Genomic DNA, 24,058 nt, shown 5'->3' with positions numbered 1-24,058 from the left:
CACACCCCCCCCACATACACACACTGGGGCAGTGCAGGGTCTCCCTGGGGGCTCACACCCCCCCACATACACACACACACACACACACACACAGGGGCAGTGCAGGGTCTCCCTGCGGGCTCACACCCCCCCACATACACACACACACACTGGGGCAGTGCAGGGTCTCCCTGGGGGCTCACCCCCCCCACATACACACACACACACTGGGGCAGTGCAGGGTCTCCCTGGGGGCCGGGGGGGTCTCATGCTGGGACTAGGGCTGCCTCTGGCGTCTCTCCCCTGGCGCGGCGCCGGGGCCGGCCGGGTAAGGCGGCGGAACCCCGCGCGGCGGGCCGAGTTGCGCGGGGAGGACTGTGCGCAGGGACCGGGGCCGGCCTGTCTGGCTGGCAGCCGGTGACCGCGGGCCGGGCCGGCGGGAGCGGGGCGCCATGGCCGTGGACATCACGCTGCTGTTCAAAGCCAGCGTGAAGACGGTGAAGACCCGGAATAAGGCGCTGGGGGTCCCGGCCGGCGAGAGCCCCAGGGACGAGCTGCTCAAGCGGGGCAGCCAGCGGCCCAAGAGCGACTTCTCCTGCCGGGCCCGCGAGGTGGTGAGTGCGGGGGCCGGCGTCGGGACTGCCCCGGGGAGGGGACCCAGGCGTCCGGGGGGGGCGGTAATAGTAGTCACAGCCAACCGCCCCGTCTGCACGGGCGCCTCTCCGCGAGCCCCCAGCCCCCCTCCGCAGCTCCAGGTGACCCGCAGATGAGTGCCGTGCAGAGTGATGGGCTGGGGGGCTCCCTTCTCCTTCTCCCCCTTTTACTTCGTGCACTTGGCAACCCCCGCTCCCGCCTGGGCGCTGTCTCTCTTTCCCCGCTGTAACCCCCTCGTGGTGCCCGCTGCGGTGCCCGCTGAGTCCCTCGCTGGCTGCAAGGCTCTGCCCTCGCGGGTCAGAGTTGCAGGCTGCGGGCTTTAGGAGGGGGCTTTTAAAAGGCTCCGTTCCCACGAAGACCCAGCTGTTGGCCGGGCGCTTCTGAAGAAATCTGCCCGGTGGCCGTTGACTTTCTGTGGTTTGTGTGGGACTTTCACGCAAGAAGACGAGAGAAAGAAAACCTTAGAATAAATAAAATAATAGCAAACAGTATCCTTGTAAAACGCTCAGCAATTGGTGTGGGGACTCAGGAGAACCTAAAACTGCTCTCAACGCTTTAAAAAAAAAAAAAAGGACTAGTTTCCAGGTTGATATTATCGCTTTAAAACTAACCCCTCCCCCAAGTGAGTTGGCAGATCCTAAGTAAGGCATGCATATTGCTTATAATAATGACACGTAGTACAGTCTCTGGTGATGTTATATAGCCTCTAGTCTGTACTCATTTGCACTGATTCTGTTGCCTGCAAGGACCAGAATTTCCAAAGACACCAAGTCATCTCCCTTTCTATAGGCCCTGCTCCTGCAAAAATTTATGCATGCATGTAAATGTACTCATATGAATAGTGGCATAAGTCATTATGCAAGGTAACCTATTTCCCCTTGTTTTTTCCTACAACGCCCCCCCCCGGACGTTCTTGTTAAACCCTGGATTTGTGCTGGAAATTACCCACCTTGATTATCATACACATTGTGAGGAGAGTGGTCACTTTAGATAAGCTATTACCAGCAGGAGAGTGGGGTGGGGAGAGGTATTTTTTCATGCTTTGTGTGTATAAAAAGATCTTCTACACTTTCCACAGTATGCATCCGATGAAGTGAGCTGTAGCTCACGAAAGCTTATGCTCAAATAAATTGGTTAGTCTCTAAGGTGCCACAAGTACTCCTTTTCTTTTTGTGAATACAGACTAACACTCCTGTTACTCTGAAAAGTGGCATAGGAGTTACTAGAACTACTCACATGAATAAACTTAAGTATGTGCATAATTAATTTTCCAGAATTGGGGCCATACACACTGTCAGTGGTTTTCTTGACCGCTACTCATGCAGAGCTGAATTGCAGATTTATGTATATGTTCTGTGTGCAAATAAATGTTACACACCATACAGGTATAGCGTCATAACCATGTGATAAATTGTATTCACCATGAACCTCTTGACAACCTTACCTGCCTTCTGTTCATTAATCTCCCTCTTTGGGTTTTAGTCTATAATTCCAACCATCTGAACAGCTTTAATGAATTGCCACTTTTTAAAATCAACAACCAGAGAAATGTTTGTTTCTGGAGTTGCAGTTTTTAAAAAATATATTTAATAGGCTAAATTCAATCCCGGTTTAAATATTGAAGTCAGTGGAGTTGTACCTGCATACACTAGAGGTGAAGTGACCTGATATATGTAAATGAAATATATAAGCTGCAATTACTGGAAACAAAAATATATATATTAGAGAGAAAATGTATTATTAGGAAATAAAAATGTTGTGGCACTTTTGCTGGAAGGTATCCGCAGAGTTTTTGCACTTTTTGGCATAATGTCACAGGAATATTTTACTTTTGACAATATCAGTGATTTGCAGAAGAATGGATTTAGAGGTGGGAGTGAGAAAGTCTCTGAAATAAATATTTTTGTTAAAAATAGTAATGATCTTTCTATCTAGTTTTTTTATCAACTGAGCTTTTACAGTCTAGCATAGGTAGAAATATTCTTAAATTAAAATCCCATTTAAAGACTATTTTGTTAGTTTAAGATAATTAATAAAATTGTGGTGGTAATTTGACTTTATCAAAACTGGAAGCTTGTCTCCAGGAAATCTCTCATCTTAAATCACTTAAAACTGTGAAAATTCCTTCCCAACCCCAAATATGGCGATCAGCTAAACCCTGAGCATGTGGGCGAGACTCACCAGCCAGACATCCAGGCAAGAATTCTCTGTAGTAACTCAGATCCCACCCCATCTAACATCCCATCACAGGCCATTAGGCATATTTACTTCTAATAGTCAAAGATCAATTAATTGCCAAAATTAGGCTATCCCATCATAACTGATCTCAGCCACATAGCAATTGCTTCAGAAATGAGTTGAACCAAGGATAAGTGTTCTGCTAAGCATACCTGAGGCTGAGTTCCAGTTTCAACATGATGCCTGGTCAGTGAGTGGTCTCTGGCGACTTCACAGGAGAGATTAGATATGGGCTTGTCAGCTAATTAAGTAGTTCAAAGTATTTTTGCCAGAATGGCAACCCACAGTTTAATTTTCCAGCCAAACCAGAGCAGGCTGTGTAGCAACCTTTAGGGCCTTGCAAACTTGATCGTAGCTGTTTTTTGGAGATACAGTTTGATTTTAAGAGGGAAAATAATGCAAACTATAAGCTGCAGTCCGAGGCATTTATTTTTGCTGGAAAGGCAAGAGACTTTTTGCAAATTAAACTAAGTCTGGGTAGGGCTTGTAGTAAAATAAACTATAATTTGTTTGCTACTGCTATTTGATTTGATTATATGGGAGAGAGAGCACCTCTTTCTAATACTTTGTTACAGGCTTGCAATTACAAATGTAGCTGGTTTTGCCAGAGCTAGGCAATTTAACTTGCAAATTAATTGTTGATTTACACATTAACTCTTAATCTTTATACAAATATGTTTATGCATACAGGCTTGGTTGATTTAAAAGAAAAAGATGTCGGGAACATATCAGACCACCAGACCTCTTCCAAGAGCTCATAAGTCAGAATCAGCAGAGGGTAATTCTGCAGGCCTTGGGCTAACTAACCATAGTAGAGTATGCTCGGGAACAATAGAAATATCCATGTCAGAAAGATGAAATATTTAACGTAGTTTTCAGAAAGTATGAGATGCTCACAGATAAAGGCCATCCTATTGCAGTCTATTCGATTCTTTATAGGTTCTTGTACCACCTTCCATCACCAACGTATCAGCGCACCTTCCGATGGTGCATTAAGGAACATAACTAACATCTGTCGTGTGTGGTTTGTTCTCTTAGCTTCTTCTCGGGGCAAAATTCTGTGTGTCATGTATTGTTTAGGTAGGTTTGTTTGTTTATAAATAATTACATGGTGCTGTGTGTTTATGCTAGTGTACCTTGCACTTGGAGCAGAAGGTGGTGAAGGTTGTGATGGTCCTTATTTTCTGTGGAAGTTTGTTCCTCAGTCTTGGACCAGCCTGCAAGAAAGCTCTACATTCTGAACGGATGAGCTTTGCCCTTATGGTAGAAAGTTCCACTGTGTGTGAAAAGTAGAGTAATTGAACCATGGTCCTCATCACAGAGATTTAGACAATCTTTTAGATATCCTGGTCCCTGGCCATTGAGTGTCTTGAAGATAAGGACCAAGACCTTGAACTCAACTCAATATTCCATGGGAAGCCAATGTAGAGAATAGAGGGAATAGGTCTGATGTGCTCAAGATAGCCTTGGTTGGTGGATGGATTTAAATCAAAGCGATTTAAATACACGGGTTTTAATCATGATTTAAATCAGCAAGCAGGAAACCTTGATTTAAAAAATCCATTATAATCGTGTTTTGCATTTGTACTTTTTAGGTATTGTTATGAGCTGGGTGAAACCTTGTTATGGGTCGACTTAAACCCTGCTGAGAAGGATGGGTGTGAACTGGTCCTTGAATTAGCATAACTATAAGAATAAATTAATCACAAGCCCCTACCTAAGATAAGGGTTATGTGAACCTCCCCGGGAGTTTGAACTGAGTGGGTGGGTTGGTGGGTGGAGGGGTTTGCTGAGTAGCATGTGAGAGAGTTTGAGAAAATAGGTAGAACACAGAGGACCAGAGAATGAATGGGGGAGGCATAGCTCAGTGGTTTGAGCATTGGCCTGCTAAACCCAGGGTTGTGAGTTCAATCCTTGAGGGGGCCATTGAGGGATTTGGGGTAGAATTGGGGATTGGTCCTGCTTTGAGCAGGGGTTGGACTAGATGACCTCTTGAGGTCCCTTCCAGCCCTGACATTCTATGATTCTAATGATGTAGCTGGAAGAAGCAGCTGAAAGGCCAGTGTCTGACCTTGAAAGAAAACTGGGAGGTTTTCGGGTCAGGGATGCAGCCTGAAAAAAGTGCACTTGGTGCTGTGAAGAAAAGAAGCTGTTTCCTGCTTGATTCCTTCTGCATTCAGAGACACATTTGTAAATAAACAAAACTGCCTCAACGAAATACCTGTTTATCACCAATTTCTACTCCCAGCTGGAATATCCCCGGTGCCCCAAAGTTTGACTAGCTGCTCAGGTCGAAAAGGGGCAACGTTATTTTCCTAAAGAAAGGTTGATTCTCATTAGTTAGTAACCATTAAAACATGTTGAAATCAACATATATGTGGTCTCTACACTAAATTTGGTGCTTCTTTTTGCTATCTAGGAGGATGCATTGTATCTATACACATTTATTTAAATAATTATATAGTTTAATTTACATTTATTCAGATTCTTAATTTTTCTTTTTTTTTAATTGTTAGAAAATGGTGATTGATTTGTTATTTGGTAGAAGAGGATTAATTCTTTATCTGAGATTGTTTTGTGTCAAGCTCTATTTGGATGGAAGTTCAATTGAATGCATAAAATCAACATTTTAATCTTTTGATTAAATATATGGCAATTGACTGTCTTGAAAGACTCTGGTGTAATCGGGAAAGCAGTTCACTTACTGTGTGTCAAGCATCATGAGTGGCTAAACAGTCAATACTCAAGCAACAGTCCATGCCATTTATAATGCAGGCATCAGGCACAGAGAATGAAACCAGTTATCTGCTTGACGCCTTCTGCACTTTTCTCTCTCGCAATTACGTCTGTTCAGCCTTTTTGACTCTGTGGTGCAGTGCAGTCCTCTAGTGTGGCTTGTTGCTACTGCATCTTCCCAGCTTGTGGTGTCAATGTTGAAAGTTTTCAAGTCCCTCTTGCAAATGTCCTTGAACCTGAGACTAGGTCTGTGCAGTGACCATGGGGCATCTGCAAGTTCTCCATACAGGAGATCCTTTTGCAGTATGTCAGTCATCAATCCGGCACAGATGAACAAGCTCATGGAGTTGTCTGTGTCTGCAAATTAGACTTGGTAATTTTTGCTTTCGCAAATACTTTGGTGTCATGAGTTTTGATATTTAAAGTATGTGGAAGGTGTTTAGCCTTCTCTTGTGCCTGCTGTAGGTGGTCCAGATCTTGCCATCATACAGAAGCATGCTCAGAATGCATGTCTGGTAGACCCATATCTTGATGTTCAATGTTGGTTTCCTTTTATTCCACATGTACTTGATCAGTTGGTCGAATGTAGTAGCTGCCTTTCTTATATGAGAAGTAAGCTCATTGTCAAAAGAGAAGTTATCCGATGCAGTTGGTCCTAGATAACAGAACTTGTGCAGAACTTCTAGAGTGGTGCTAGTTAGTAAAACTTCTGGTGCAGTCAACACATCTTGTACCACAATCGTTGTCTTCTTTAGACTGATAGTTAGTCGAGATTGATCTCAGACTTCAGCAAAGCTATTGCAAAGTTGCTGGAGCTTGTTGGGGAATGATGATTAAGGCTCTAAAATTAAGACATCTCTCAAAATACAACACAGGGGAAATTACCAATTGTGTGTGTGTGTTGTAATGATTTGTAAACACAAGGGTAGACTTTGAGTGAAAAAGGCCTTTGAAAACCCATATTTAAAGAAGATTTTAAAAAGCCTTGACATTTTGGGGTCAGAGTGCTCTTTAATTGCTCCCTACTCCACCCCACCAGGCATGATAATACACACGTACTGAACTATGATATTGAAAAATAAATATGAAGAATGGCTAAATGGTAAGATTGAGATCATTGTTAGTTATATTTTTAATCATTTATAATTATGGATAGTAAATGAGTTTAGATGAGGTAACATTTCAGTCAAGGCCTTGATGGCATGAGTGTGGTTTTGCTGGTTCTCTTTTTGTATAGAATTGCTAATTTGCTTAAAATGATGTTATTGATGACAGGACAAAGGTAACATTGTGTGGAAGGGTTTAGATAACAACTATACAAAACTATAATGACAAGAAGCCCCATTATAATGACAAGAATACCCAGGAGCAGGGTGACACAGCAAAAGAATGACATAAACAGCAAAAGCTGTGTAAATTGAAGCTTGAGCATGTGTATTGTACAGGTTACTTAAAGCAAATGCTTAATGTTGATTGGGGAAAGGTTTATAAAAATGTAATGAGAAAATGTACAAAAAGATCCAGGTGAACAAGGCCTAAATTGGAGAAACACTGGATCAGAAACTGAAGGAAAGGGGCTGAAATACCAGACCAGAGATCGGAGGTGGCAATGACCGTCATGAAATAGAGGAGAACTTTCTGCAGTGTGGAAACTGGGACTCTGTACCAGTTCTGTTTTATCTGTTTATCATCTGGCATAAATATATGTTCAGTCACCATGAGTGATGATAATTCTGTCTGAAATTCTATAAGTAAAGGTGAAAATTGAGTAAGCCTAAATTGGGTGGACTTGTGACTCTGTTTACCACCTTACACTTCCTGGATGGGGATGAGTCCAAGATTTCTTATTGCCACTTCTGGGTCTTTGGGATTGTGACCTAAAGACTTTTGGAGTATTAACAAGGCCTAGGAGGTTGTAGGGAGCCCCTAGCCGTGGGATTGGAAAAAAAAAACAGGTAAGAAAATAAGTTCTCATTATCATAATGAAGGAATATGTCAAACAGTTTATAATCTCCCACAGAGGGGGATTTGATACAAAAGTCTTAGCCAAGGAAGAACGGTAGGACATAGTTGAAAAGACTTTTAAGAGTAATATTTTAAAAAACAAAAATACAAGAACTTCCATAAAAAGGGATTATATACTGAAGAATTATATTTAATGGTCTTGTGTGTGGGACAAGTTAAAAGGTGTTAGTCCTGCAAACAGTTAAAAGTACAGATTAAAAAAGGCTGTGGCCAGTGCTCTTCGTGAAAATCAGTCACAGTATTGTGACAGTGAGAAACCAAAACCAACACAGAATATGTGTCGTGAGAAGACAAAGTGCGTAGTAATGTGCCCAAACAGAGAGAGTGCAATCAAACTATAGAGAATTTAAGGAAATGTAAGGGCACTGTCACTGTTGCTGCATTTTCCGCATCTGCCTCTTTGGGAAGAGGATGATGATGAGCTTGATTTGTGTTCTTCCCCCTCCTTCACTCTGGTGAACTCTTCTATTAAAGTGTCGGCCACTGGTAATTTTAATTATTATAGATCTCTCAAATAGTTTGTTAAAAAGTTTGTGTTAAGTCATGGAAGAGCAAATATGATATTGGATTCCTCATACCACCCAGATCCATGAAAACAGGTATGTTAAGTTTTTGTTAGAAACAGAGAAAATGGTCAAGTAAAATTGCAGTTTGGACATGTGAGCAGCTTAAATGTGTCATCAGTTTACAATCTGCAATATACAAAGGAAAAACTTCAGGAACGTCACACCCCATTTAAAGAGGAAGGCATGTGTAAAATTAATAGGCTTTTAAAAGAATTCCACTAAAATCTATTTGCCTTAACAGTCAAAGAATTAAATTTATTCATGATTTTAAATGTGTAAAGTAAGTTAATCTTATCATCTTTGGTTCTAAGTTAAAAAGCTGACAGGCAATGGTGAAAGTCCTATGGCAAGCAGACAACATATGGTTGCACACATATGAAAAAGTAGGGGGGGAAAGGCAAACATAAAACTTATAAAATCCTTTGGGTAAAGTAAAAAATTAAGTATATTAAAAAAATTAATCATTTGTTTAATAGTGTTTCTTTTGTTACAGTCATTCAAGACAAACAGAGTCCTGGATGAACTTCATCTGAAGTGCAGTTACTAACTCAAACGTTTTTTTTCTTTTCTTTTAAGAATCAACAGTTGGTCTCAGTCAGCCTATGTCTTTTTTCCCACTGACTAACCCCAATAGCATTTTCTATATTCCTCACTCAGCTTACTATGTTAAATTGTTCATTGTATTTGCTTTGGAAAACTCTGGTTCCACCTGCTTAGCCTTATAGTTTTATGTTGTATGTTCTGTGTCACGTGACGTTCTTTTTACATTTCTTCTTTTTTCACTTTTTTCCTTTATGCCACTTTTTCTTTATGCCACTTTTCCCAGTGAGGGTCATGGCAGCATCATGGAGAGTAGGGAGGACCAGACCTCCCTTTCCTCCACAACAGTTTCCAGCTCCTGGGGGATTCTAAAAGTGTTCCCAAGTGTTCCCAGGCCAGATGAGAGAGATAATCTGTCCAGCGTGTCCTGGGTTGGCCTTGGGGCTTCCTCCCAGTGGGACCTGCTCGGTAGAGTTCCAAAGGAAGCCTCTTCGGGGGCATCCTTATCAGGTGCCCGAACCGCCTCGGCTGGCTCCTCTCGTTCTGGAGGAGTAGTGGCTCTACTCTGAGGCTGTCCCGTATAACCGAGCCCATCACCTTGTCTAGGAGAGTAAGCTCAGCCACCCTGCAGAGAAACTTCATTTCCGCCACTTATACCTGTTATCTTGTCCTTTTCGGTCATTACCCGAAGTTCATGACCATAGGTGAGGATGGGAATGTAGATTGACCTGTAACCTGAGAACTTCATCCAAAAACTCAGCTCCCACTTCACCACCACAGACCAGTACAGTGCCTGCATTATTGTCTCTGCTGCTCCAATCAACCAGTCAGGCTCCTGCTCGTGCTTACCACCACTTGTGAACAAGACCCCTAGATACTCTTCCACTAAGGCAGCTGCTTAAAGCAGCTACTTTCCCCTTCACCTGGCGAGAAGAGTCCACTTTCTTCCGGGAGAGGACCATGATCTCCGATTTGGAGGTGCTGATTCTCATCCCAGCCGCTTCACACTTGGCAGCAAAACATTTGAGTGTGCATCTAAGATCACAGTCTGAAGAAGCAGGGACAACATTATCTGTAAAGAGCAGAGATGCCATCTCCGAGTCCCTGTACCAGATGTACTCCACGGTACTCTGCGTCTTGATATCCTGTCCATGAAAATCACGAACAGGAGTTGGGGACGAGATGCACCCTTGGCGGAGTCCAATGCTTATCTTGAACGAACTTGACTTAATGCCAAGAATATAGACACAACTCGCACTCCAAGAATAGAGGGACCAGATAGTATGCAAACGTGGCATTGGCATCTCATACTTCTGCAATGCTTCCCACAAGACATCTCAGGGAATGTGGTCATATGCCTTCTGCAGGCCTACAAGACAAAGGTAGACCGGATTAGCAAACTCCCATCACCCCTCAAATATCTGCACGAGAGCAAAGAGCTGGTCTGTTCAATGGCCAGGATGGAATCTGTATTGTTCCTCCTGAAACCGAGGTTCAACTAATGGGTGTAGCCTCCTCACCAACATCGTGGCATAGGCTTTGCAGGGGAGGCTGAGGAGTGTGATTTCCCCCTATAGTTGGAACACATACTCTGGTCTCCTTTCTTAAAGATTGGGACCAGTACCCCAGTTTGCCAGTCCAGAGGTACTGCACCCGCCTTTACTCCGAAGGGAATTGTGCGCCAAAAAATTTAAAATTATATGCACAATATTTTAAAAATCTGCAAAATTCTGCACATTTTATTTGTCAGTAAATAAATGTGGCTCCAGCATGGCAGTGGGGAGCACAGGACACTGGCTGCATTGGGGTGGGATTTCACCCTGAAGCCCCCACCTCCCCCAGTACAGGGACTCGGCAGTGAGGCTGCACCTAACCCTGACACAGTGCAAGGGCTGGGCCTTCCCCAGAAACACCCCACGGCCCTGTCCCTCTGTGTCAGGTGCACCAGGTGTGGGTGGGCAGGCTCAGCCTAGCAGGATCTGAGTGTGGGGGGATCTAGGTGTGGGGTGAGAGGTTTCTGTGTGGGGCAGTCTGGGTGTGGGCAGCTCAGTGGGAGATCTGGATGCACAGGGACTCATTGGGGGGTTCTGGGTGCAGGAGCTATGGGACTCTGCAGGGGATCCAGGTGATGGTGGTTTGGCTCAGCGGAGGGGTCTGGGTGTGGGGAGATGGGGCTTGGCGGGGGGGGAGGGGCTGGGGGTTCACGGGGGGGGTCTGGATGCTGGAGGAGTGGGGTTCAGTGGGGTTCTGGGTTGGGGGGCTTGCCGGAGGGGTCCAAGTGTAGGGGGTAGGGTTTGTCAGGGTGAGGGTTCGATGGGCCTGCTTAATGGGAGAGCCCCAGCTGCTGCCGAGGGGACTCTACATGCCGGGATTCCCCTATCCCCTTTTCTTCTCCATCCCCCTCCCCTCACAATACTCCAGCTGAGGCCTAATTAGTGCAGAGTAGAGTAGAAGAATTACTTCTCGTGTCTTGCTTACAACATTCCTGCAAATACATCCCAGAATGAAGTTCGCCTTTTTTGCAACATTGTTATACTGTTGACTCATATTTAGCTTGTGGTCCACTATGACCCCCAGTTCCCTTTCCGTAGTACTCCTTCCTAGGCAGTCATTTCCCATTTTGTATGTGTGCCACTGATTGTTCCTTCTTAAATGGAGTACTTTGCATTTGTCCTTATTGAATTTCATCCTATTTACTTCAGACCATGTCTGCAGTTTGTCCAGATCATTTTGAATTTTAATCCTAGCACTTGCAACCCCTCCCAGCTTGGTATCGTCCACAGACTTTATAAGTGTACTCTCTATGCCATTATCTAAATCACTGATGAAGATATTGAACAGAACCGGACCCAGAACTGATCCCTGTGGGACCCCACTCATTATGCCCTTCCAGCATGACTGTGAACCACTGATTATCAATACCCCGCACACCCTAGTACAATTCTTATTTCCCAAGTATTAAGGGAAACCCAAAAAAGGATTAATCGGTTAATTAATCACAATAATGATTAAAACTGGAAATTATAGTAGAGCTAAGGATATAATGTGCAGTGCAATGGGTACATAAACATTCAAGAAGCTTTAAGAGATATCCAAATGGGGAAGATGCCTAGCCTCATCACCAGTGAATCTTGCTGGATTGGTATAGGAATGAAACACAACTAGTCACAGAGATTGTTACCACAGCTAGGTTTCCCAGAATATCAGTGTTACCACTTTACAGAAGATTTTCAAGTTTGTTTTTCATTTTCCCTTCCAATAATTGAAAAGAAGGATGTTTATGAGACAACAGTATATGTTCACTTTGTAGGGGTCCTTGAAGACTCCATTTTTAAGGGACATGTCAGGGTCTCCCAGATACTAGTAAGACACGTGGACGAAGGAAAACACCAGTATTCCCTCTAATTTTTTACGTCCCTTTGCGGAATGAATTTTGCTAATGGCACCAATATGGAATGATGTGTGACACATCACCTTCATATTGGTGCACATAAAATTCAAGTGGTTGGGGGTGTTTTCAGTTTACATGATGATATAATCATTTTTTTTAAAAAGAATTGCCTTAATGGGCTAGTGTACACATCAAGAATGTGCTAGACTTCTTTATACAGGTACTGAGTAAGGAGGAAAAGAAAAATTCCCCATCTCAGCGGTTTAGTGTCTGAAATTACACTTTACTACAAATCCATAACAAATGACAGTGTATATGCGTGTCTAACATAGCTTTTAACCACCAACCCACCTGCCGTTCCTGATATATTGCCATTGGTAAAAGACAGTTCTCATTGTCCTGTAGCATTGCAGTGGTGATAGTTTTTCCATTTATTTAAAAAACAAAAACAAACAAAAATAAAATCAGGCATACACTTACAGCAAAGCAGTCTCTTGGACTTGTTATATGGTAAAACCAAATGGCCCAAATGTAGATGCTTTAACCCCATCAGGCTATTCTTTACTGACTTGAAGGGGGTCTGAGAACAACATTTGTGGACACAGTCCCAATATGTAATCAGCAGCAACAACAGGCAGAAATAGAACACTGCTAGTCTAGCTAATTGGATCTAGATTTCAAACAAGATAGCTGTTACCCATAATATTGCAACAGTTTCATAATGTTTGCAGTGTTGTTGTATCCATGTTAGTCCCAGGATATAGGAGAGAGAAGGTGGGTGAGATAATCTCTTTTATTGGACCAGCTTCTGTGGTGGATGAGACAGAGGCCTGGTCTATGCTAGAAAATTAGATCGGTGACTAAGGGAAGCTACTGATATCATAGTGGCATGAGTTCCTTAACACTTTATGTATGTTAATATAGTACTGTATTTGCTAAAAATTCAGGCTTCGTGTAGGATATAATAATTGATGAGGCTTAATCCTGAAAACCTCTGCTCATGAGACTAATTTCATTTAAATCTATGAGAAAATTGAGACAACATCAGAACGGAGTCTGTTTCATCATAGTTCATTAGTTTTTCTGTGATGAGATACACCATAAGAACTAGTGCTACAAAATCTCACTCAGAGAGATACTATGGGACAACAAATACTGCCAAAAATGTCAGAACTGAAGTTGTTAGAATCCTTATATAAATGTATATATAATCTTAAACAGATTTACTCTTTAGTTTATAGACTTGACTCTAATGGTTACCTAATAATTCCCAAAAGAGAACATATGCCTGAAAATATATCATATTCTTGGTATTGCAAATTATACTTCTTTAGTAGAAATTAATTAATATGACCAATTTTGGACTACAAGTTATTTTCAGTTCACTTTTTTTTTACTATGGCAATGAGTTAGAGTCTAATAAATTGAGCTCATAGCTGAGGTCATTAGGAAAAAAGGAGATTTATTTCTCCCTCTTCTAACTGTTAAAAAGTTCATTATTTCATAACATATTCCTTGATAATGCTGTGTTTTGTACAGTACTTGCACACAAACTTTTATCTTTTGACTGATTCCAAATTGTAAATTTTTTTCAGCACAATTTAAATGCATCTCTTTCCAGTATGAATGTCAGATTCTGCTTCATAACTGAGGTTGAAAGTGGTGTCCGATTTATTCTCGGCCTGATTTTTTTATTTCCATCCCCCCTTGCCCCTTCCCTCCCCCGTTGCATTCCCTCCATTCTTCGTAGAGAAGAATTTTGTCCTAAAAAGTTGGGGGAAGCTATGAAGGTCATATTAAAAGTGATGGAGAAGAAAGAGTGAAAAGCAATAAGAGAAAATGATATAGGAAAGATATTAATGATTTCAGAGTAGAATAAAAAGCTTTAATTCAATCAACTAATGGTTCCCATGTGACTGTTTCTGGTTTCAGCCAAATTCATTTAAGAAATAGTGGCAAGTATACATGGTCAGCCTTTGGAGGATGTAGTTATGAGTGTCCTTATTTTTGGGACCTCTTAAATTTCTGTTCAAATTCAGCTACCTTTAAAAAAAGAAAAGAAAAGTAAACTCCTAACCCCATTGTATAAGTTGTTTTCTCAATATAAAATAAATGACAGGGCTGAAAATTACGGTGATTTCTGCCCCCCCCTCCCCCTCCCGAGTTGCTAGTTATTTTTGCCACTGTGGCTAGTCCACCATCCAGTGGCAGTGAAGCGTCCAAAAGTATTCCAAGTCTGCCACTCAATATTCTGAGGGCATATGCCCTCTGTGATGGAGGATATTCATTCCTCCCCATCCTCCCGTTTCAGTCTTCCAGGGCTAACTTTGATGCCCCTGGGTCACTGATTTTTTTGGATGAGAGGGGAAGGGGATTTTTTTACTGGGTTTTAACTATGGGAGGAACTCCCTAGGCTCCTGTTGATGGAGTTAGAGCCACTGTAAACTCTTTTCAGCTTGGCCCAACTTGATGATCACTTTAGATAAGCTATTACCAGCAGGAAAGTGGGGTGGGAGGAGGTATTGTTTCATGGTGTCTGTGTATATAATGTCTTCTGCAATTTCCACAGTATGCATCCGATGAAGTGAGCTGTGGCTCACGAAAGCTCATGCTCAAATAAATTGGTTAGTCTCTAAGGTGCCACAAGTCCTCCTTTTCTTTTTGCGAATATAGACTAACACGGCTGTTACTCTGAAACCTATCTTTTCAGCTGCTGGCTCGCAGTTGAATTGGCTTCTCCTCTGAGTTGCTGACTTGACATCTTGCCACAAGTACAGGATAAGTTCAACAGAGGCTCAGTTACAAGCTTCTAGCACATGGTGGATTGGTGAAGAAGGGAGGATTTTGCCTCTTGCTTTCCCCAGAAGCAGGCCACGCTTGAGGCAAGGGATGAACCCCAGGAAAGGGGGAAACAGAAAGGAGACTGGGGGGAGAGCCTCAGAGGGAGTAGAAGGGGAGTGAACTTAAGTGGAGGAACAGAGTGATGGGGAAAGACAGGCGGGGGGGGGGGGGGAGGGGAGGAGGACTGGAGATAAAGTGGAATACTGAGTGAGATCCAGAGAGCTAGAGAGAACAGAAGAGGAGGAGAGATAGTTGAACACACAGAGTAGGGAGAGGGACACAACAAATAGGACAAATGAGAAAAAGAAAATGAGGGAGAAAACAGAAAATGGCATGGAGAATGATAGAATGGGTCTGAAATGGGAGGAGAGAAAAAGGGGATGAAGAAGGGGAAGCAAGGAAAAACCTAGAGAACTTTTAGGTTAGTGAATTTTGTTTCAGTTATGCTTTATTTATTTATTTTATTATTGTTATTATTTATTATTTATTATTATTCTGGCAGATGTTCTGTACCTTTAAATTTTGGGAGTAGGATGGGCCGACCATTTTGACCACTTCTATTATGTTAATATTGTTGGCAGTTTTGGATTCTGCAATTAAAGAACTCATGAAAAAGACAAAAATGAAATTTGAAATTTAGCTGAGCAAACAGAAAACCAGCTTCATTCTTTGGAGAGTTGTCCACTGGGGAGTTTTTTTCCCCAGACGTTGCTTGCTTTGAGAATACCTCAGCTCTCTTTCTTCTTCAGGAGAGACCTGAATATTCTCATTTCTCCCTTTTCTTATTTTAGATGGGAGGTAGAAGGGAGGGGAGGTAGGCCTGAACTTTTATATGTGTGTATGGCATATGTCCCACATTTTAGTTTTATACTATGGTGATGTAAAAAAAGAAAATCATGATGAGGCAGGGAGGGATACCCTATTTGTCTTGGGCATTTCTAGAATGCTGTTCACCATAGTATCTGCTGAATACAGAAGCAGGCCGAAGTGGTTTCCTTTCTCTGACTAACAGAATTTCAGAGAGATCATAGATCTTAGCAACTTTGTGCCGTGAAACTTTTACCATATAATCAGAAATACAATTGTGGTACTGTAGTTTAGGACGTTAGCGTGATTATACATTACATTTTGTCAGCAACAAAATGGGAGGGTTTTGGTTGGCGTATTGTCTCTCTCAGCACAGGTACAAAGGTAGGTGAGTAGGAGTACTTAAGATGTGGGCATTCAGAGCTGAAAAACCAAAGAAACTGTATTAAGTAAACAAATAGTAATAAATATTTGCTGTCAGTATGTGCTCAGATTTATGCTGCAGTATCTTTGGAATTGTTTTTATCACCATAATTAGATGTTAGGGTAAAATCTCAATGTCAAGCTGTTTCCTTGTATTTTTTGGCACCTAATGGATTAAAATTCTTTTTGTTTCAGCATTGATGAAGAGATATTGTATGTCAGTAAAATATTGTGTAATGTTCTTGGTCTTGGGATCTCCATGACTATACCTGTAAAATGTTTTTCAAGGTGGAGAATAAGTAGGTTAAGGATTGGTATTACATCTTTAGCAGTTAGAGCAATTAAAGGGTAAAGTTGTGGGGTCGGGGAGAGTTGTTGCCAATAATTTTTGAAAAATGTTTCTAATAACTAAAATATTACAGTTTAAAATAATTGGTTAGAATGATAAATAGTGGCTACTTTACTGAAAACATAAGTTTCCTGATTTCAGGGCAGTGGTGGCAAACCTTTGTCTGCCAAAAATAACACTTCATAGTTGTCAGGTGCCAACCTTTCCGGTGTTTGTTTGCCCCTTCTCACCCTTTCATTCTGCCTCGCTTCCATCTTTCCCTTTGTTTGGGGGTAGAACAGCAGTATAGTACAAACACATGTACATCATATACTCAAGTTTAAGTTTCTACCTTTTGTTCTGTTTACACAAATATTTTGTCTCACATCTTTGAAAAAACAAATACATTTAAAGGTAATCCATCCTCCTCCTAAGTATTATTTTCCTGGTAAGTAAAGTCCTCATGATGAAGCCCACAATGGATGAAATTTTTTTAAAATTTTTTCACCCGGTTATCTATTTTTAATATATACTAAGGTGTCATGGAGGCCATATAAGTGCTTAGATGTAGATGAATATGAAAAAATTAACTTGTGCAGAATCAGCACTTGAATCACCATCTGTCAGGTATTTCCTTTTTTGGTTGACAGTTTTTCTCCTGGGGTATTGTGGATTTAATCTGTTTCTGGTATGCAGCTTGACCTATGTCCACACTGCAAAATGGATGGAAGGGAGGCTTGGGCTCAAACTTGGGACAGAGCCTGGGCTTAGTGTGCAGTGTAGCCGTATCCCCCAGAAGCTCTGAGAAAAAGCATATCAGTTAATTAGACAGATTCACTAAGATTAAGAGCAAGGTCTTAATGTTTTGTGGTCACTAAAGAGTTGAAATTCTGATGTAGAAGGCTTTGAGCTGGCTGCCAACTGAATTTCACTAGTGTAAAAAAAATTTCAAGGTTTGGAAATTTTGTTATCCTGAATCAGGATGAAAAGCCAAACACTGGACATTTTTTGCAGAAGTGAAATTCTGCAATATTTCATTTTGGAAACACTGAAATATTCCCACTGTGGGAATGTTTTGGTGTTTTCAAAGCAGAATATCCTCCCCAGGACACTGGAATGCCTGGCTCCATGGCAGCCTGTGAGCTCTGCCTCTGCAGTAGCCCATCAGGTGAGCTGACGGAGAGCTCCAACCTCATAGCATCCCACCAGGTGGGCTGCTGAGGAGACAGGGAGGTGGGTGAGTGAGCAAGAAACCAGACAAGTTTCTGTTGGAATTTTTGTAGAAACTGACATGTACCCATGGAAAATCTCAAATTTGAAGAATCAGCATTTTCTGATGGAAAAACGTTCTGTTGGAGAATTTCCAACCACCTCTCATGACACAGTCTCAGAATTTCTGGTTGTTCTCAGACTGGCACTATGTATGCAGAGCTAAGGTTGCTTGAGTAATTGGATTGTGTGTGTATTTGCATACCTTCAAATAGTTTGGAAGATATTGTAAAGTGGAAACTTAACTTGGAATTTCCAAGCTTTCTAGTGTTTCTGTCACTTGAGTAAACTCCAGCATTCTTTTAAGAGGTTTTTTTGGCTGAACTAAGTGATACATTCCTTCAAACTTAACTCCAGGTTTACAAAGTTTTTGCCTGGGAATTTCTTTCTTTTGTTTTTATTTGATTAGGGGAAGAGTGCGAGCAATGGAGGTGAGAGTTGAATAGGTATCTAACAAAACTCTTTGAACTGGAGGTAATATATTATGCAAAGATAGATAAACCTAGCTTACTTTAATTGTAAAAACAAATAACTTGAGACAGCAAACTGACATGTGAAATAAAAACGTGATTGTGATGATAACCATTTAAAGATTTGTGAAGAAACAAATATTTATTGAAAATAAAAACCAGGTCTAAAGGCCCTAATGCTGACTTTTGGAAATATAACCATGTTGTGGTATTTGGAATACCCTATGTCCTGTACAGTAGATACTGTTTAAAATTGCTTGGGAACTGGAGCTTGCAATTGTGAGTTTGGAATGTCCTGCGGATAATTAAGTTGTGGTCAGGCTTTAGAAAAATAAAAAGTTCTCGAACTATGATTTTATAAACATGCTACAATAACATTTCTTTATATTTAACAGTTTCTTGTAGAAAGCTGATACTCTCACGAGGCATTGATTAAAGGTAAAACATCAAGAAAGAAAAAATATTAAATTAAAACTTCACTTAGGATGTTGACAGTTGGCTTGTAATATTAAACAGATGTGCGTGTTCTTGGGATATTCTTTCAGAACTTGGTTACAGAGGTTTTATTTTTAAATGATAGCTACAAATTTTTGATTATTTTTAATTTCTTTTTTCTTCAGCTTTTATTCTATATTGTACTCTAGATAGATCCACCTGGATAATACATGTAGTATAATTTTTGTTGTATTATTCAGGGCGGGCAAAGAGTTTCACCGTGTAGATTTAAATTGGAGTACAGCAGATTTCATTATCTAAAGGATTTATTGAAAGTTTTCAAAGATTCATAGGCCAAATTGTACTGGGAGATGTGCAAATACTGCTTTTATTGACTTCATCAGGAAGTACGTGAGAGCATAACCTGGCCAATTGAAGATGTACACAGAAATAATGGTATTACGTTTTTAAACACTAAGATTTAATTTTAAAATCTAGTTTAATAAAATAATCAGGGAAATATTGAGTAGAAGTAGGGAGATGGTGTTGTCACTGAATATGGCATTAATGAAGCAGTGGAATACTGTGTCCAGTTCTTGTGTCCACACTTTTAAAAGGATGTTGAAGAATTGGAAGGCGTTCAGAAAAGAGCTACAAGAATCATCTGAGATCTGGAAAATCTGCCTTGCAGTGAGATACTAAATAAATCAACCTATTAGCTTATCCAATAAGAGGTTCGGAGATGACTTGATCATGATGTAGAAGCACTTATGTGGATGATTTCTGATACTGTAGTAGAGGGCTCTTTCATCTCTCAAAGGCATAACAAGATCCAATGGCTGGACACTGACATCGTACAAATTCCAACTTGAAATAAAGTGCATATGTTTAACAATGAAGGTAATTAACCTTTGGATCCTAGAGATGTGATAGACGCTCCATCTCTTGAAGTTTTTAAATCAAGATTGGATATCTTTCTAAAAGGTCTGCTCTAGTTCAACCAGAAGGTGTGAGCCTGATACAGGAGTTACGGTGTGAGATTCTGTGGCCTGTGTTATTTAGCAGGTCAAACTACATCTATATGCGTACAGTACTATCGTCCCCATTATTATTCAGAATGCCCCACAATCTTTAATGTAGTTATCTTCATAACACCCATGTAAGAAGGGAAGTACTATTATCCCCACTTTACTGATGTGGAACTGAGGCACAGAGAGATTAAATTATTTGCTCCAGGTCTCACAGGAAGTCTATGGCAGAGCAAAGAATTGAACCCCGGTCTCTCGAGACCCAGGCAAGTGCAGTAACCCATGGACCGTCCTTCCTCTGATCACAAGCATAATGTTCTATTCTGGCCTTAGAAGTTATGAATCTATGAATGTTCTGTCTTCATTTTAATAATAAGAGAACTAGGCAATGACGCATTAATTTAAAGCATTTCTAATGTAGCTGTACCAGTCTTGAATTTAGTCTTGTACCTAGTTTAACAATTGGTTGTAGAAATTACCTTTGTGAATTAAGAAAGCTTTATTTTCTGTAATAGTTTGGTATTGTGGTTTCTTCCTACATAAATACCAGTGGAGATACTCAAATCCAAAGAATATTTAATCATTCTGTTTGAGTTGAGAAGTGAGGGGAGGGATGGGAGGATTAAATAATTATATCCTTTGAATGCTTTGCTCTTTATACCATCTCAGTTTCATACATATATCAGGTATCCCTTTCTCATGTATTCTACTTCTCATTTCTCTAAAAAGATCGTGAAACTCAATTTCTGCAATAAAATAAGTGCAACTGGCTCATTAAAATATGAATTTTGTTTTATTCAATGATATTCTTTGTTTCCTAACCTTAAATTCTTGCCTTGCTTATAAACCCATTATATAATATTACACATGGGAAACACTTATGAAAACACAGATGCTGCATCTGTATTTTGATTACAGAATCAAAGATGTAAAGAATCAAGAGAACACTGTAAAAACTTACCTAAGAATTAAACAGTTTGAATAAAATCTGACCTTGCATTATCATTTTATTTCATATTTAACGTTCTTATGCTTCGTGGCATATAAAGTGCATTATACTGTGGTCTATGATGGTAGCATTGTTTGAAAATTTATTGTCCCTGTCCTGGAAAATTATAGTAGTTTTAGATGTAGTTTGTGAGTTCACACAGTCCATTTGGAATATCACTTAGCATAATTTTCTTTTGTAGGAAAAATAAAACATTGTACATTTTTAAAAAAGAAAGTCCAGTCCCCCAGCCACCCCCAAGAATGATGGGCTGAAAAGAAGCCTTTTCCTTTGTTTCCTAAAATGGGGTGTGTGTGTATTTTTATATGTTTATTTTTAACAATGTTACCCCATATAGATAGTCATATGAACATTATTCTTGTTGTAATGAAATGTAGTCAAAAGCACGCAGGAGAGATCTAGGAAATAATATGGTTACAAATATTCATTGTCTAAATCTGCTCTGGAGTGCATGTGAATAGTTGCCATTACACCAATAGGAGTCATTCATGCACATCTGAGGGCAGAATTTGGCTTTGAGTAGGGGTTGCTGTGTTGTCAGCGTTATTAAATAACTATGACTACATAAAAGAAAGCAAAAGAAATATTTTAAGATACTTCATATTATTTGAAATTTTTTTGCTTTGTGTTTAATTTTGTTACTTGTATGAGGGCATTTCCATGAACAGAACACCTTTTAACTCCTAAAACATAAGAACAACTATTTTATCATATTGTGCAGCAATTATATTAACCATGGAAATATACTAGTAGACTCTTACTGATTTCAGTGGGACTTTGTCACTATATATTACACAATCCATGTATTAGGACATTGGTACGTTTTTTTCATAGAAGTTGTATGATGATCATTATTCTTATATATTCTGAAGCATCTTTCCACTTAAGCCTTTGCAGTAGCTACCTCTAAGTTCAATAAAACCAGGGTTTGGTCCTTACTGAGAAGAGAAGAATCATTTGAAAGTAATGTGATTAAAATATTAAACATTTTGAAGTTCCCTGGAGTAAATGCCATACTTTCCAGCCTCTCTCAGCATCCCGTACGGAGACAAGAGGGTTTACATTAACATATTTGATATTATCCTTATTACGAGTGCTTAGATCCTAAATCTTTGATGAAATACTCTCTTAGGGCTTGTCGACAAAAACTAATGTGAAATAAGGCAAAATGTACACTTTCAGTGGATTAACTATGCCCGATTAAGTCTACTTTATTCCAGAATAAAGAGTGCTTTATTTTAAAGGATTAAGGCACTCTTATTCCAGAATAAGAGCATCTACATATGGAAATTAGGAATAACAATTCCAGAATAACTCCCTATGTAGACAATCTTGTCTGATCCTGCAAAAGCAACTGCTTGAGTGTAAGGGTCTGCACAGCCAGATTTCTTCACAGGATAAGGACCTACATGTATTTTTGCTCATATACAACTCATTCTTATTCTAGTTGGAAGATTATTATGCAGAACAAAAAGGCTGAAGTGCAACTTCTGAGATATTAATAGTAAAATATAAAAATCTGTCTTATTTTATTTAAATAATCTTTCCCTTTATGTGTTGAGGCTACAGTCTTCGCTGCTACATAGCATTCTGATTGGTTATTGTTAAATTATTATTTATTGTTTGTACTATGGTAATGGCCAGGGTTCACAACCAAAATCAGGGCTCCACTGTGCTGGGCACTAACAGACATAGAATAACAGGAAGCGAGATAGTCCCTTTCATGAACTGCTTACAATCTAGATAGAAAAGGGTTACGGGGGAAGGATATACAAAATCCTGGCCCTATTGAAGTCAGTGGCAAAAGTACCATTAACTTCAGTGAGGACAGGATTTCACTCATGAAATACAAGCAAAGTAAACAGTGATGGTCAGCAGATGGCATGTCATGTTCCACAATTTTGCTTGTTGCTTTGGGGATGGGGTGGTTCACTGGAAGGGAAACCTCACTGTTAAAATGTATTTAAGACCCATTTCTGTAATATGCTAAGCACATGTCTAACTTTAAGCATGAGAATATGTTTAAAATTAGGAACGTGTTTACATACCTTACTGAACTGGAGCCTAGAAGAGAAGTTTTATCAGTTACTGAAAAGCCTATCTTTTATCAATTACTGTAGGGAGTTGATCTGACTGCTGTTATGAGTAAGAGCATTCATGGTTTAATTGGATAATTTATTGATTCCTGTGTAGATATTTTTCACCCTAAAATATAGTATTTCTAAGAGTTTCTATATACCCCTTGCTGAGTAAAATTTTCAGTTTTCCAAAAAAGTGCAATTTTGAAAATATGTAAGAGATGTAGCTGTTAACCTACATGCACGTTTATAATACTAGAAAATGGGCAGCTTATTACATTCAAAGACAGGATCTGATAGGCCCAAATTGCTTAAAACATCAGTTATTGAAGATATACCCCTGAGAATTTGAGAAACCATTTAACAGATGAAAGTACATTTTGAAAAGTTCAACCTTACAGGCAATCATAAAATGAATCAAAACAGTGCTTTTCCCCCCTGAAATGTACAGAGCCCATCTGTGTCTAATCCAGTAATTACAGACAGAGTTCAATTACCTTTTCAAACTTGGAGCAGACTGGAGACTAGGCAGTGAACAAATGTAGGGTTTTGTCTAGACCTCAATTGACCGCAGTCTAAAACTTGAATTTATATCTAATTTTATTTTTTTTGTTTGGTTTGATAGCTCTTAAAGGATTCATTTTGCTACATAGTTGCCAGATCATGAAAGCTCTTGTTGCTGGGCACAGTGCTAGCTACTGGTCTTAGTCCTTTTGAAGTTAATAAATCTGCACCTAGTAGTAAGAATTTTGCAGGATGGGGACCTAGTATTTACTTTCTCAACATTGAGTTAACACATTTTAAGTGCAACAAAAGCTTTTGTTAATCAGCTGTTACAATTCTGTGTCTTTTTTAACAGTGCTGCTTTTAATCGAGACTTTGTTGTACTAGATTAAGTTTTGAAGAGTTCTAACAATGCTAACTCCACCTTTTGATGTTCTCTGTATGTATGTGTATATATATATTTTCTTACTGTATGTTCCATTCTATGCATCCGATGAAGTGGGCTTTAGCCCATGAAAGCTTATGCTCAAATAAATTTATTAGTCTCTAAGGTGCCATAAGCACTCCTGTTCTTTTTGCGGATAGAGACTAACACGGCTGCTACTCTGAAACCAATGTTTTTAAATTCTGTTGTGCAGTCACATAAATAGACATTACATCCTGAGAAAATAATTTTTGGTTTATTCTGAAAAATGTAATCAAGATAGGCTTTTCAGTTGCCTAACTTGCCTGTTGGC

At 40.1% G+C, this 24,058-nt stretch overlaps 1 protein-coding gene across 10 annotated transcripts in view; it reads left to right on the top strand.

The window, feature by feature from the left end:
* Positions 1-342: 342 nt before the first annotated feature.
* STX18 (syntaxin 18) overlaps positions 343-24,058 on the top strand; it is a 122,041-nt gene continuing 98,325 nt past the window's right edge. For 3 of the 10 annotated variants that reach the window (XR_006290203.1, XM_037898070.2, XM_037898072.2), the window contains exon 1: positions 343-593. Coding sequence is in view for 4 of the 10 variants with exons in the window: in XM_037898070.2 (XP_037753998.1) it covers positions 432-593 (162 nt within the window). In the remaining 6 variants the exon portion in view is untranslated. The remainder of the gene's footprint in view (positions 594-24,058) is intronic. The other 7 variants (XR_006290202.1, XM_043544656.1, XM_037898073.1 and 4 more) reach the window with 5 other exon arrangements.

The sequence above is a fragment of the Chelonia mydas genome, chromosome 4 (assembly GCF_015237465.2).
Source record: "Chelonia mydas isolate rCheMyd1 chromosome 4, rCheMyd1.pri.v2, whole genome shotgun sequence".
NCBI classification, from domain to species: Eukaryota; Metazoa; Chordata; order Testudines; family Cheloniidae; genus Chelonia; species Chelonia mydas.
The sequence above is the reverse complement of the archived record's forward strand: the minus strand, read 5'-3'. Positions and strand labels throughout refer to the sequence as shown.